General features: G+C 40.1%; 1 protein-coding gene across 3 annotated transcripts in view; it reads left to right on the forward strand.

Annotated features, from left to right (window-relative positions):
* The window catches only part of rxraa (retinoid X receptor, alpha a), a 165,769-nt gene that overhangs the window by 71,101 nt on the left and 78,466 nt on the right, over positions 1 to 16,202 (forward strand). For all 3 annotated transcript variants that reach the window (XM_080304436.1, XM_080304437.1, XM_080304438.1), the window contains one exon: positions 8,942 to 9,055. In XM_080304436.1, the coding sequence (XP_080160562.1) occupies positions 8,942 to 9,055 (114 nt within the window). The remainder of the gene's footprint in view (positions 1 to 8,941; positions 9,056 to 16,202) is intronic.

The raw sequence follows: 16,202 nt of genomic DNA on the forward strand, positions 1-16,202 counted from the left end.
AAGTTTTGAATTATGTACTACTTCACATTAATGTATTTCACATAGGAGACTCAGTTTCTCAACATATGTATGTATTTTTTTGTTATTGAAGTATTTATGAAATGTTGCTATAACTTATTTTTTAAACTGATGTACTTATTCATGAGGGTCTAAAAACCTCCAAATTACCTTGTGTGCGTGTTTGTTTGTTTGTTTTTTTAAAAATGCTTTTATAGCAAATTATTTCACTGATGATTAAGAAAAAATGTGAGGACGTTGTACAATCTTTTGGTTGTAGGTTGGTAAAAATTGAAAATAATAATTTCTGGATTGTTAAAGGCTTTTTACACAGTCTTGTGAAGCATTCCACGTGTAACCTCTATTATCAGTAATTTCAGAAGTAAAAGCTTCTTCTAGCCAACATGAAAACACTAAACTTTTCGCTGTTGTTGAGTTGGTTAGAATTTGACTGTGTCAGCTCAAATGAGACTGGAAGTACCAATAACGGAGAATGAGAAAATGCTAATGTAAGTCTTGACTTAAGCAAGCGTAAAGCTTGATTGTTGAATCTGGGTCAGAGTTATAAAACATATTGTTCAGAAGAGAAGAATAGATGACGTCTGTGGCAGCACAGGTCCTTCCTTCTGTTTTGACCATCGTTGTTTGTACATGTTTACATCCTCGGCATGTGGGTTGAAGATGTACTAGGCTGAGGCAACAGGAGGTGGTTAATGGGAGACTGTGTGCTCCTGTAGAGATGGAAGCGTGGGCGTGTGGAGACAATTTAGCAAGCTAACAGGAAGCGTGTTCTGGGACCTTCCGCTAAGACTCAGGCAGACAGTGAGTGGGGCACAGGTCGCTACACAGTACCACACCTTCATTTTGCCAGAGAGCATCTCTGTTCAGCTGTTGGTGCGTTAGATTTTCCCTGCAGAATGTTCATCTGTGTACCATTGTAACCCAGGTCCCACATAACTATGATAAAAGCTAGAGTGTATCATAAAATGAAACTGGGCTTGAGTTTGTTGTATTACTAATTTATACCAATACCTTCTGATTAAATTAATCTGTATTTTATGCAAAAAATGTATCTCAACAGTTATTTATTTCTGAAGGGAAAAAAATAACATGAAGGAGAGTCACTCTTTTTTATGAAATGAACTAAAATGCAATTAACCAATGTAAAAATTAGTGCATGGGATAAAGATTTTCAAAATAAAACACCAGGTCCCTTAAGTTCTAACCGTTCTTTCTTTCATAAACAAAACTGTTTCCTTACACCTTTTAAAGTGGAGAGAATTTCACCTTTTGAATGCATATGGGTACCACTAAAACAGTTCTCATCAACTTAAACAACATTTGTACCAGTGTGCCTTGACACACACATTTACTTGTCCAAATTAAACCTGAAGAATCGTATTTGTTGGCCTCAATGATAAACCTTAGATGCAATCCACAATGCGATGCCTCACGACATCTTCTTCGGACATAGCTTGTGTCCGCTCCCACAGGTTCAGCCTTTACCACTCATCGATTTTATTACCATGAACTGCTTCTTTTTTCAATTTTTTTTATACAAAAATCTGAATAATTTCAGCCATTTTTTTACATTACTTTCTAACATAATTTTCTTTGATCACTCTAAAATGTCAACTATGATAAGGAAAAATAAAATCGAGGCCCTGAACTTAGGCCAGAACCGTGTCCAATTGCAACTATTAATCACAGCTAAAAATAGCACTTTTGATGCTACACTGAAGCCGTGCAGAGCAGGGTGAATACTGCAAAGTATGGCCTGAATTTCCACCCATGATCCATTAGAGGAAGCACATAAAACAAAGTTTTATCTTTCCCTTTCTGGTGCTAATATTTCACAGCTGAGAAAGGGCCAGTGTGTGCTTTGCCAAGGGCTGCTGGTGTGGGCAGATAGTCCGTCATGTGAACGGCTACTGTAAAGATCAGCAGAGGGATAGTAGATTTTTAAATGCTTCCTTGTGTCCTTCCTGCGTGAAAGGAGCCTCTTTTACCCTTACAGCTTTTTTTGAGTCCAATCACACAAATTTGATTAGAGTCGTTTGCCCAAGGAGCTACTCTGGCTGCTGGGCGGCAGTGAGACCCTTGTTCCCCTATTTGCCCTGGAGAAAGGTAGCCTTTGAACCCCCCCCCCCCCCTTCCCCCCCCCCCCCCCCCTTCCCCTCTAACCTCATTTACCACACTCTTAGTTTTTCTTCCTGCCTCTGTCTGTCCGCTCATCAGAGTCCTTCTGCTGGCTTCATCACATCACACTAAGTGAAACCTAGAACTCTTAGATGCGAACATGAACTGCTGCATTTGTGTCCTCTCTGCTAAACACTACTGCTTTGGGATGTTTTATGCAAAAATAAAAGAAGGAAAGAAAAGAAAAAGAAAATTGCACATGCCTGCCTGTTGGAAGCTTTCAGTTAAGTTTGAGTCATTCTATAAATATATTGGCAAACAATGCATGGCTTTTATTTTGGGTCTTTCTGCAAACTTTAGTCCTGCAGAATTCAATGCAACAAGTAAAGAAACATAAAGCAGAGTTGCTGCTTGTTGTGTTGAGCTCTGGTTGAGAGTTATGTGCAGACAGTGATGCACATTCTTATCAGCATGACTAGCAAATGTCATGCCTTGTGATTATAAGGTCGATATGGAAGTAAAAAAGCAAAAGTGTTCTAGTCCAACACATTTAAGAGCCAACAAGGTGGTGTAGATTGTAGTGCACACTCCTCTGCAAATGTACTGGCAACCAGCAGCTGTTGGACTGGTGGTAACTGGTTAGAAACCCTACTGAGTGGTCAGGTGAAATGGAGGCTATGCCTAAACACTTCCATCTGTCATTTGCGTTGAATTGTCACACAACTCTTGTGTCAGAACATTAAAGTTTATGGAAGGAAAGTATGGCATATATTGAGAACAACAATCAATCCAACAGCTTGTATTGATGGAGGTGGTGGGTTTGATTACTTGTACCCAAATTATGTATAAATGAAAGGACAAATAGATATGTCAGTTATTGCTTTTGGTTTTGTTGCTTAACATTCCAATACCAACTAATGCAATTACCTGTATATTTACCTTTCTCTATTGATTAAGCAAACGTTTTTTCCGTCAATTATATTTAGAGAACAAAAGTTATCAAAACTAGAAAAAGGCTATAGGTTATAGACAGACAGGCTTCTCAATAACAGCCCTAATGTTACTGTTTTAAAGAAGGTCATTCATGTCAGTTCTACCTTTTCTATAGAGGCTTTGCAGCTTCGAATGTGACACCAGGGCAGCTTCATTATCCTGACTGTGTGAAAGTGCAGACTCAGTTTCAGACAAAGTAGGAAGGCATGTTTTTTTTTTTTTTTTTTTTTTTTTAAGAACCGTTACAGAAAGGTGCTCTTGTTCATTTCAAAAGCACCTCAGTTTAGGTCTCACAAAACACAGTCGCTTAATAAGTCATTCAATAAAGCTGTCCAGTTAACTTTTTTTATTGCCAGTCCAGACCTCAGCAGCAGTTGGTTTTGTGACTCACAACTTAAAAGTAAAAAAAAAAAAAAGGTGTTGCAGATTTTAGTCGCAGTTTTTTCTTTTCTTTGTTGTTGTTGTTGTTGTTTTTCAGTTATGATTAATAAACTTCCTTCCAAAGGTAGTTTTGCTACAAATAATCTAGGCTTGTTGTGGCTGAACCTGAAAATTATGTCTTCCTGCCAAGGTCTTCACAGGTCTGTGTCAGCAGATTTTTTCTTAACCGTTCATTGTGACTAAAATAAGCCTCATAATCGGAAGGAAGAGCAAGTCATTAACCTACAGAATCTGCAAATTTTTGATTTAGATTTCAGTTTCTCTGCTTATAAGCCAAATCAGCACTGATAAAAGGAACTTATTGTTTTAGGCTAGAAATTAAATACATAGCAGAGGCCTGCAAATCCTACAAGTGTGTGATAAGGTCTTTCACTGACCTCTGTCTGGTTTGGATACTCAGGGACCCCTGAGGTTTCACTAACAGGGGGATTATATTCCAGGGAAGTAGGAATTCCTCTTATATGTTTTTTCTCCCCAAGTCCACTTGAGGTCCTGCTAAAAAGGTGCATGTATAGTGCCTGTTCACCAGACGGTTAGACAGGTCTGCTCAGAAGCCTGCATTCACTAAAATGTACCCACTTGGACCCAAATGGGCGCTTGCATACTCACGAATGTGGAAAGTTTAACACCTGTCTAACGTGGTCGAAGCTAAGGTGAAATTTTAGCCCAGAGGTAGTGTTTCTGAAACTGAATGAGGGCGTGTAATCAATACAGAGAGGCATGTAAAAACAACAAGTGCATTATTTCCAAGTTTGTAAAATATGTCATAGCTATTTTTTGAACAAGCATCCTGCTATTATCAGCAAGTAGGTATGGCTTCTAGAGATCATTGATTTTTTTTAAATTTTTTTTGGCTTTGTTGTCGTAATAGATCTGCCCAGACTTTGCTCTGGCTGAGATAAATGCAAGTTTAATGACATGTTTTTGCACGGCTTCCTTCTTCAAAATAGATTTCATCTAGTGGGAGGGAAGACAGTTTGCTGATGAAGCAAATACACGCAGGGACAGGCTGATGATCAACAAATAAGGGCAGCATTCCTGTCATTTCTGAGAGAAATGCTTCACTCAAGAAATGTTTGATTATCAGTGGATGGATCCTGCATCTTATATATCTAAACAGATGGGGGAAAAAAAAGATTTGCGTCTGTACACAGGATTTGTTTTATTGAATGGTAACTACAGGCATAAGGAGGCGATGTAGGTGGATGATGGAAATCAGATGAAAGTAAATAGCTACGCTTGATGTGTGTCATTTAAAATATAAACACAGTGTGTTACAGTAACCTCTGACATAGTGCTAACATAAGACCGGGCCAATTAATTTCATGATTAATTAATAAATTTAAAAAAAATACATTTATATCATGAGCACAGAAAAATAAAATAAAAATTTAGCTTAAGGTGGGGCTTAAAAATGGGGATTTTTAAAAATCAATAAACCGATGTAAGACAAACAAAAAAAACAGAAGGACTTGGAACAGCATAATCAGCGTAATTGTATGCTATTTTATACACAGAGAATTCAGTAAAATACATATCTCAAGTACATGTCGGCAAACACAATTGAGCAGTTGAAATCTCCTTCTGTGCATGGAGGTTTGAGGCCTCCTTCAGCCGAAGGTGCCAGTCATGATGGTAACAGTAACGGTTGATGGCCCCCGCTGTCCCATCCTTCCAAGCACTCTATCAGGATCTTAGCCCCTGAAGTCCCATAAAGGAAGGGCTTTTTTATTGCACCTTGGAGATGCATTAGCGGGCCAATGAACTTTGACCTTGGGCTTGTTCACCCTGGCAACATACTGTAGGACATGAACAATCCTTACTCTTCAGGAGAATTCAGCTAGGAACCCTTAAACTCATAAATGCTTGAATGCATTTTCTTCAACAGGCCCCAGTTTGTGAGGTCTTGTAAATTCTGGAGACCTAGTCATTTATTTATCTGCAGTAAATAAAAAATGTGCTTAAATGAAAATGCTGCAGATTTCACCTTATCAGTGGGTTTTGTTATAACGCCACATTTACACACCTTTGTTTCATTAGAACCTTGTCATTAAGCCTTTCTTTTATTAGCTTTATATCAATAAAAAGCCCTTCTTTCATTAGCAGAACATCTCAAAGGCTTGCCTTCATTAGCACAAGGTTGTAAATGCTGGATGGGATTTCATTAGCAGGCTGTCTTTAATGAGGAAACTCCCAGCGTGTTTACATTGCCCTGATCCCCCATGATGGCTGGAAAGGATAATGCCGATTGGCTGTTAAAGGAAGGTTTTGAGCTTGTCCCTGGAAGATTGGATCATGCAGTTATTAAAGCCAATGAGATCCTTGCCGCTTAGAAATGAAGTGCAAGATCAAACACTTTAGTAATCAAGATCCTGCTTGAGTATATGAACTAAGGCATAATGATGCAGTGCTGGAGAAGATTTAATGACGAGACATGTACCAACCTTACCTTTTACAACAGCAGGTCTGGAACCTGCACATACATGTCGTACACTTTCATCAAGTCCTTCAGGGTTTAAAATGTAAAGCCCTTCACTCAAAATGATTTATCGAGCCAACAGAAAGAAAAAAAAAAGACGGATTCCTGTCAAATGTATCATTCTTGAAGTATTTTTACAGCTGCCAACTAAACATTTGATGATTCATTCCTTTTAATTATGTTTTTGAGATTTAAACTCAAGTTTTTTATCAGCAGCAACGTAACCAACTTAGTTTTTCTTCCTTCTTTTTTTCCTTTTTTTTTTTTAAACCATTTTTTTGATATATGGTAGGTGTTTTTACAATACACATTGAGGTTTTGAGATCATTTTCAGCTTCAAACGAATTTTTCTCTCTTTTGTCTTTACCTCTTCCTTATTCTGTAGTGAAATTTCAGATTGCTTTAACATTACTTTGTCTCGTGGGAACATTATTCCAGTGGATTGCTTTCAGAGTAAGGCTTTTTTTTTTTTTTTTTTTGTGGGAGGTGGGTGTTGCTGTCTCCTTAGTTTACTCCTGACTTTGGAAAAGTGCAACTTGACTGGGAGGTAGGGAGGTAGGTAGGGCTCATATGGAAATTCCTTAATGTTTAGTGACATTACTCGAAGCACTATACCATGTGTCACTGTTTGGCCTCCAGCCCCTTTCTTCAACCGGGAGTGTGTCGTGTTTTTGAAGAACTTAATTTGGCAAAGACGGGAAAAATATGGTTGAGTATGGCAGAACTATTGTGTTCCGAGATTCACTCCCTCCCCCTCTCTTGCACCCTTCTTCTCCTTCTCCATGAGTCCTGACACAGTTCCTTCTGAAGAACTACTCTTGTGTGTATGTTTGGTTAAAAAATGGTGTGGTTGATTCATTTTGATGTCCTTCTATTCAGCTTGGAAAGAAAAGAAAAGTCATGTTAATTTATTTCATAGTCTACAATAGAATATTCTTATCTGTAATTAATAATGCCATAAAAGTGATTTGAGTCACTGTGTTAGGGTGGTGATGAGATGGCTTGCACAAATATATAATCTGGTATATCATATTGAAATGATCTTAACTCATACTTGGCTTCCAAGCTAAGAGTAAAAGATTTAACTGCATTATGGTTTGGACTAATCCCATTAAATTGACAGCGCACTTACAAATCAGAACTTACACACACACACACACACACACACACACACACACACACACACACACACACACACACACACACACACACACACAGAGTCTGTTAGGGTATTGTTTTCTGAATCGCAAACATTTGATTGATCCTCATCCAAGATGCCTGTAATCTTCATGGTTCCCATAAAGCGGGGCTCGGGACTCTTTGCTGTTATTTTAAGATGACATTTTCCAACATCTGATGACAATGATATGATGCTCATTAAACAGTGAAATAAGTGATATGCGTGACACGAGAATAAACAGGCTTTATTTTAGTTTCATGTGTTCCTCTTTGCCTGTTTTATTTAATTTGTGATATTCAAGATGACCTCAGTCTGTCTCTTTGCTCTGACTGATCCAGACTTGAATTATCTTGCCAGTCCCTGAATCATCTGTAATACTAATGAATGTGTCGATTAAGAAAGCCCCACCTGCTCACATGTCCATATGATTGCACATGCACTTCCACATGGTACACCCTTAAAAGCAGGAAAAATAAATATCAGCATCTCAGACAGCTTATCATGGGGAACTAATTCAATATCTCTTTGCCTGTTTTAAATGTCATTCTCTGAGCTCATCTGGAGTGACATGTTTTTCATGGTGGTAATAAAGGAGCTTTATTGGGCTCAGACAACAGCGATGGGGAGGGCTCTTCCGCTTGCTGCTCTTGATGTTTGCAGAAAATCCAAAAGTCCTCCTAAGGAGTGAATAAAGTTTGGATTTGCAGAGGTCCTCTAATGCCAATAAGATCTGCTTGAGCTACCCTGTCAATAAAGATGGAGCGACTGCTTCTCTGCACACACAGGTTTTCCTTTTGGCTGCGTTGTAGGTGAAGCAAAATACCACTCATATTCCACTTTCAGTCCATTTATAAGAAATAATAAAAAATGGTATCATCATCAATCATAAAGGTTAGTGCTACTCAGTCTGGGACATTTTTGTAATTTGATATTAATAGATTTGTAGTTCTTTAAGCTCCATCATGAACCTCCTGTATTCTTCTCTATTTTGTTTTAAGTTCATCAAATTGAGGACTTTGGGATAGTATTAGGGTTCTATAATTCAGGACAGATTTCTCCAAACATTGCTGTTTTGAACAATCTAGATTTGTTTGTTGAGCTTTTCTTTGCTGGATGATGTCAGTGACTTGTGAGCACTTGCCTGGAGGGCATACAGCATCCTCAGTTGCCTTATTGTGCCAGATAATGGCTTCCCTATTGAAAATGACCACTGCGACCCCTGAGACAGACAGTATGACGGCCTCCTCCATCCCCTTCAGGCACCCCAACTTACTCTGGCATTTTGACCACACAGAGCTACTAACCTTAGTGCTGTGCCCAAAAGCCTTTTGCCTTTCCACAAACCAGCCCTAGCCAGCGCTCTGCAGGTTCTGTCCACTCTGTGGAGCCTTCAAGGCTGGATACAGACATACAAAACTCATGGGCAGTGAGCTGGCTCAGTGCCACAAGAGAGGTGTTTAGGGCGATGTACACCTGATTACAAATTTTATTATTAGTAACCTTTATTTAACCAGGAAAAGTCCCATTGAGCTTAAAAACCTCTTTTTCAAGGTAGTCCTGGCCAAGAGGTGACAAAGCTATACATTTTGAACAGTATGCTGGTGCTGATGGTGGCCCAATCACTGTAATGTCAAAGTTTAATCTGCTTTATCATCTTCTCCATATTCCTCCTGTCTTTTGTGTTTAATTTCTCTGTATTTCTTTCATTACAGGGTTCTTGAAGCCCCAGTGCTCTCTAGCTCCTCCGATGCAGCGAGGTCGCTCAGGTGACGCTTGTTCCTGTTTTAGTGGTGTGTGCCCCCTCCATGACCGCCGTCTATCCTCAGGTAACACCAACTTGTTAAACTTCTTGTTGATACTATGTTGCTTTGTTCTTTTGTTTGATCTTGGGGAAAATATGAGGGAATACACTGTGCAATCTAAGAGGTAAGAAGTCATCTCCAAACCTGATGCACATACATGTATACGCCTCACAACCTCTGGTTTGAGGTGTGGCTCGGGGACCCTTTCAGGAGGCAGTGTTCCGTCTGGTTTTTATGATTAATGGTGTCTTTGCATGTGGAGCCCCAATGATGGACAAGTTAACAGAGGTGCTCTGAGAATGGCCCCCTTCCTCCCACCATCTCAGTCGGCCCTCTCAGACAAGCAGAGGCTGACATCAGTGGGTATTCTGAACTGAACTGTCTGGTATGTGGCTAATGAATAGGGGTCCAAACTGTGCAGAACATGTGGTTAATGCTGATACATTTATCATTCCATCCCTGAGGCTCCCTCATTCAGCATTATCAGTGCTGTTACCAGCTGAGCTGCCTGCCTTGTGATGAGAGCATGACTTGTGTGCTAGGACAAAGTCACTTCAACATACACTATAAAAAAACAAACAACCTCTGAGAACATCTGTTTGATTCTTCTGCACAAAGTAGAAGTGTTCTAAAATCGAAATCTAAAAATTTTTTATTAGTTCTGAAACAATTTTCCTAAGCAAAAACCTTTATATTTTTAGCCTTCTGTTGTTGGAGAATACAAACATTTTCTGAAAGAAATCCATTTCCTTTTAGAAACAAATTAGCTCAGAGTTTTGATTATTTTGTTTCATTTTGCACTGAACTGCAAATTAATCATAATTCTTTCCTGTTTTGTTTGATCCCCCCCCCCCCCCTTTTTTTCTTATTAAGTGCTCTCAGATGCATCTGAGGAATTCATTTATTGAGGTGGTATATTGGATTTAAAAAATAACGAGTAAATCTTATTAAACATTCGAGAACTGTTGATACGTTTTCAAAGCTAGGGAAAACACCTCATGTCCAAAAACTCAAATAGTTCTATAATCAGTAAATTTGTGGGTTTTTTTTCCTTTTTAAGGATTACCAACACAATTCGAAACAAAAAGTTCAAGGCTTTGAATCATAAGTTTTGCTTAACTACAAAATCTGATCAGTCTTGTTGTACAATCTGTGCGTGATAACCAAAGATAGTATCCATGCATGTTTCTTTCAAGTCTGCATCAAAATTGCCTTTAGGACTTTCCACATTTTAAATCGTCTTATTAAATCTGACAGTGATCCAAAAGAAGAAAAGATGCAATCCAATTTAATAATAAGATTACACTAATTTTATTCATTTCTTTGTCTTGTTGTAGTTGTTACTGCAGTAAACGTTTTCCCTTGAGAATGAGACACATTGTTATCCTTGAAACACTGAAAGGGCTCAAAAGACGGGAAATTTTGAATGGAATAATATTGTTCATGTTGTATACAAGATTTATACCTCAATGCTTGTGCAAATTGTGACCTAAGCTTTGTGGGTTTTGTTGTCCATCTGCATGCTATTCTCATATTATTGTATTTCTTAAATGATGCCATGCAATTTAGAACAAACAGTCACTTTAACTCTTGAGGGAATGCTTAGATTTTCCTCATAAGCAGTCAAGGTCACTGTCACCTCATGTCTGTCACACTCTTGTGCAAACCACGAACGCCATGGAGAGAATTTCATTACACCTGGCATAAACGTACACCATGTGCTAAAAGGTAAACGGGTTTCAATTTGGTGGTTAAAGGTCAAGGTCACTGTGACTGCACAGTGTTGGCAGTATTGAATAAATTATAGGTGAATTCTTGCAAAATTTTACACTGCTAACTATTAAAGTAGAATCTTGAAGAGATGGTATTTTATATCCAAAAATTCACTGGCCAAGTGTTCACGGAGGGAGTCTGCGTCTTGTTTTGTTTTTTAACCATAGTTTGTGTATTTATTTAAAATATTATTGGTTTTTATATTTTTTTCAAAATCAATAGTAAATCTTAACTGTCTTCTTTTCTCTTCCTGCTCTGTGAAGGGGGGAGAAAATGAGAACCCACTACCCTCTCTTTCACAGGCAAATACTTTCATATGGACAAGTTTCAGCACGATGAGGTGCACAGTTATTCTACCAACCTCGCCCCCATCTTTGTGTATTTTGCAGAGTTGTCTTGATTGATTGCAACATATTTTACTGTCAGAGTTTAATAATGAGGGTGGATGTGTTTTCCGAACAATTGGGACTATCTGGATAAGTTGTGTAGTCTCACTGAAATATGTTAAAGGTTTTACGTCTTTGTGTTGTGGCTATTTTAAGACTGGTAGGACACCAGGTTACAAGTAACATTAGATTATTTTGTCTGTGTCAGACTCAGGGGCAAATAGAGAAGAGAGGAGGAGTTAGGGGAGTGAAGTTTCTTTTCTTGTTGCTATTCTCGCATGAGTTGTTAAAGTAAATCGGTGGTGTGTTAAGCAGCCAAGAGCACTGGATACCTCCAGAGAAAGTTACCTAACTGTTAAGTCATAGCAGCAGAGGGGTGGCTAGCCGCTCTGGAGTCTAAGTTTATAGACTCTGTAATAATCTGTGGGTCTAATTATGGAATATGTTTCTATAAATTCACCAGTGCCCCTAGATTGTGTGATTGTCTTCCAATCATGATGTTCCAGCTGCCCAACTATGGCCACAATGACAAGTTGCTGTGGGGGGCGTGAGGCGTGTAGGGGTGACCAAGCAGCAGGTTTCTGGGAAGGCTTGCGAGCCTCGCCCGGGGGAGCTGTATTCAGCAGTGATCTGCTGAACTCCGGGCAGCACACTGATGTGGCTCGGCTCCGGTTTCAGTGGTTTTACATTGTTTGGGCTTTTCAAAAACAAACTTTTACTGGAAAAGGACCGTGAGAAATGTAGTATTCAAGACCTCACTTTTCCACAGGATAATGTTAGAAAAAAGGCAAAACATTTAGGGCCTCTTTTCACTTTTTTTTCTGTTGCTTTTTAATGAGAACAAGAAGTCATGATGGGATATTTTTTTTTCTATTTTGGAAATGTGGTGCATGAGGTGAGCGAGTGTAAAAGAGAGACAGCATTGAAAACAGAGCTTTTTGAAAAAGGCCTTCACAATGCAAGCCTTGTGCTGTGATTTGGTCTGTCCTCACCAAGCTGAGCAGAGGAATGGAAAAGATTATCCGCAGGAATGTCTGGGGTGCCCTCAAACGGAGCAGGCCTCGTGACTGGCCAATGGGAGCGAGGCCTGTAGAGCGGCGGGCTAATTTTTTCCTGATGAACTCAGCTGCCTGTTCCACAATGCAGTCTGATTGCCAGGGCTGAACTCGCATATGGTCCGTGTTTGGAGGGTCCAAATGACAGGACCAATTCTGCCTGGAGAGAAAAGGGGGTGGGGATGTTGGACATAGATGATCACGACTGGCTCCCTCTCTTGTTATTTCATTAGTTCTGGATGTGACTGATGCACCAGAAACTCAATCTTGAGTATCCGGCACTACCTGCAGAGATTAACCCTCCAGGTGTATTGTTATCTTGTGATTTCTAACTCTCTATTGATTATGTTTTAATAAGTAACAATTACACATAATACCAAGCAGCATTAGTGTTTAATGCAGCCCTGTTTCATTGCAGTGCCTCAGAATTATCTCACTGCCTCACAAATCCTGCCAATTCATTTGGAACCCGTTTTCTATTCTGACTACATGGAAAGAGGCTTCATTATCCCTCCACTTAGAACCAGCCCAGCGTAAACTGTAGGGCTAGTGACACAGCTCCATCTCCTTGCAAGAAATATGTGTTTACTTGCTCATTGTTTTTTCTGTGTGTTGCTTTTCAGAATTAGTTCTGCAGAAATACTCCATGTGGTGGGCCTCTGGAGAGAGGCAGCATGTGTTTGTGGACCTTGTGGTCACACAGCAGGGTTTTAGAGTAGCGGTTGGAGTGGGGAAGTGGGGTTAATGTCTAGTTAAAGTGGCTCCCGGCTCCTCATATTTCCCATCGTGGGGTCCTGAAGAGGTGAGGAGGGTCATAGGGAGGGAGCTCGTTAGCCTCAGTGTGCTTCGTGCTCCCTGCTCTCTAATTGGCTGGCTGGAGTCAGTGCTGTTCCCGGCTGCTTCCTGCTAGGTCAGAAGCCAACAGGGCTAGAAGTAACTAAGCTGCAGTTTATGGGTCCTGAACCCCATTCATCGGGACAGACAAGTTATTTTTATATTTTTAATACACAAATTCGAAGAATCACAACTCATCTCATGCTAAGCCCAGTTAATTTCTGCGTGTTTTTAGTTGTATGTGGTTTACTTATAGCCAGAGCACTGGTGTTTGTCCTCACTACGATAAGAACTGCCAAACTTTAGAGTTAATTAGATGTTTGAGTTTTTGTGTGTGTGTGTGTGTGTGTGTGTGTGTGTGTGTGTGTGTGTGTGTGTGTGTGTGTGTGTGTGTGTGTGTGTGTGTGTGTGGATGAAATGCAATACAGCGAAAAATATCACAATGTTAAGACTAAAATATAAAGAAACTAAAATTCGCCAGATAGCTAAATAGATTCTGGTGTTAAATTTAATTCCCACGATTAACACCTTAATTAGTTGAGCCATCAGTTCCCCCATAATTGATATTTATGTATTGATTTTTGTGATAGGAGGTTTGTGTGTGTGTGTCCTCACATTTGCCCTTCATGTTCTTTTTGTATTGCTCTCTAATAATCTCTCAGCTAGTCCTTTTATCTAAGGAGGATTCACTAAATACTGTCCATCTGGTCCCATGGGATTCCCTAAAGTGACATGGCCCCTGGTGGCCAGCTGCCACAGCAGCTAGAATGCATCTGCAGAGGTGGAGGTCTCTGTGCTGGTACTGAATGCCATCCGCAGCCATCCTCGGTGGGTCACTAGAAATCAGAGTGACTAAGCCTTTGATAACTCTCTGAGCCCTTAATCCCAGAGCAGCACCATCAGAGTGAAATGCTAGCTCATTGTTACAGCTCAGACCCATTGGTGAGTGAAAAGAGTGGGCAGCCGTGGACATGGGGGATGGACAGAAGTTGTCATATCGTCGCTGTGGTGCGGTCATTATCATCTCCACAGTGGAAATATGGGTGCTGGAGTTGAGGACTGGGAGTTGAACTTGAATAATTACCTGAGCTCAGATTCTCAAAGGCTCTGAGTTTAAATTTAAATCTTGGTTGTGCACTGGAAGCAGCATTTAAATGTAAATTATCAGGAGTACAGAATAATTGAATGCCTAATTAATCTTACAGTGGAATACAAATTATCCATTGCCCCCCCCCCCTTTAAAAACAGTGAGGAGTTCAGCAGAAAGCACTTGGTTTTTTTTTTATTTACTGCTGCGTTATATTTAGACTATAGATAATATATTCTCTCAGAGACAGTTTACGTAGATAAGGTGAAACTTCATCCTGCCAGCTGTCCTTGGAATTTATTTTGACCCCTTGAGTGAGAGTAACAGTACAGTATGTGAGGCTTTGCATCTGCATGAAAAAAATGGAGGAAAAAAAATAAACCCTGCATTTTTTATTAACTTCAATTAAACATGAATAAGCAAGTTCTCATTCTTGAGGCCCCATGTTGCCTAACACAGAACAGTATGTTAATGACAGCCAAGCACGTCGGTTTCTTCTGGAATATATGGGCAAATTAACCAATGGCATGAATATAAATGAATGCGTGCATCTTGACCCAGATATCTCACTCCTGATTGTATCTCTGCTATGGCTAGCTGATAGAAACATCTGAATCAGCCTGCAGTGCAGCTTTTCTGGATCCTTGAGCGTGATCCAAAGTGCCCTGTTTATATTAGACAGGCTGACTAAGTGTTGAGGGGCACTGGCCTCATCTAACCATGCACAAACATCAAAGCACCAAGATACAAGAAAATTGCATGTGTCATTTACAAAAGGACACTTAGCCATTATTTACTGTACTATACTCTTCAAAAAATCAGTGAGAATTGTGTTCTTTATGTGCAGAATAATATGCTACAGGCTTGGATAAATCATGCAAGTACAATGGACAAAAATATTTACTCCCAGTGGAAAAAAGCCATGTTTGATAGATAACCATAATAAACAATGAGAGTGAAAAGACATGATTTTGAGAAATACCATCTGTTGTGGCGCCTGTTTTGTTTTTTCTCTGTTTTCTAAGATGATGAAGAATCTTGAAAGCTACCATTTAGCATCTGGATGAACCTAAGATATTTGGATGAGGCCAGACAGAAGGAAGAGGTCAAAAGTCTTATTTTTTCTCTGGGCCATGGTTTCCCTGTTCCTATCCTTCGCTTGCAACATCCAGCATGGCTTAAGTCACGATTGAAAGTAACAAGAATGCAGAAGCGTTTAATAACCTGTAATGTATCTTTGCAGTTTCAATGTAGAGTTTGACTTTGTGGAGGTAGACATTCTCATTTTGTCTGTTTTGTCTATTACAAACATCTCCATCATAAACAAAAATGAGATCCAGCATAATGTTACAGCAGACTTATTCACTTCTTGTTTGTTCACTGGCCTGTTTGTCAACAAGGTGGTGAGGGAGCTCAGGTGTCCTTTCAGAGTGCACTTGGGGCTCAGTGCTGTCAGGGGCAGTTCTAGCCATTCCTCTGCTCACTATGGTCAGTTGCTTCTGTCCTTGTCAATGGGATTTTGGAAAGGCAGTGGCAGCGACAGATCATCCCACTCTGTGCGCCCCCCCCCCCCCCCCCCTCCACCCCCAGAGGAGGATAAACAGAGGGGAGAGAAAGGGAAACGGACAGTCAGGGTTGTTGGGGGAGAGAAAGCGAGGGGTAAGGAGTTAGCAGGAGAGAGAGGACGGGGGAGATGACTGTTGGTATTTTGATGCTAAAGTGATTCGACATGCTTGGCATTATAGCTGGCTTGGTGGTGGGGGAAGGGAGAGGCAGTGGAAACGAGCACTTGTATCCGAATGTCAATGAAGCCGATCTCATGAAGTGGAAGGTCAAAAATGTATCACTTGCCACCTCACCTCGTGCAGGCTCCGCCCTTGGACTCCTGCAAAGGGCAAAACAAGAATTGATGGGTGTAGGTTAGAGAACGAAAGGCCAGAGAGGTCTGTAAAAAAATGTCTGTTTGTATGTGTGTGTATGAGGATGGTGGGTGGAGGCAGGGTGGCAGAACTCTGATATCTCAATGTCACATGTCC

This window comes from Astatotilapia calliptera, chromosome 7, assembly GCF_964374335.1.
Source record: "Astatotilapia calliptera chromosome 7, fAstCal68.1, whole genome shotgun sequence".
In the NCBI taxonomy this organism is placed as follows: Eukaryota; Metazoa; Chordata; class Actinopteri; order Cichliformes; family Cichlidae; genus Astatotilapia; species Astatotilapia calliptera.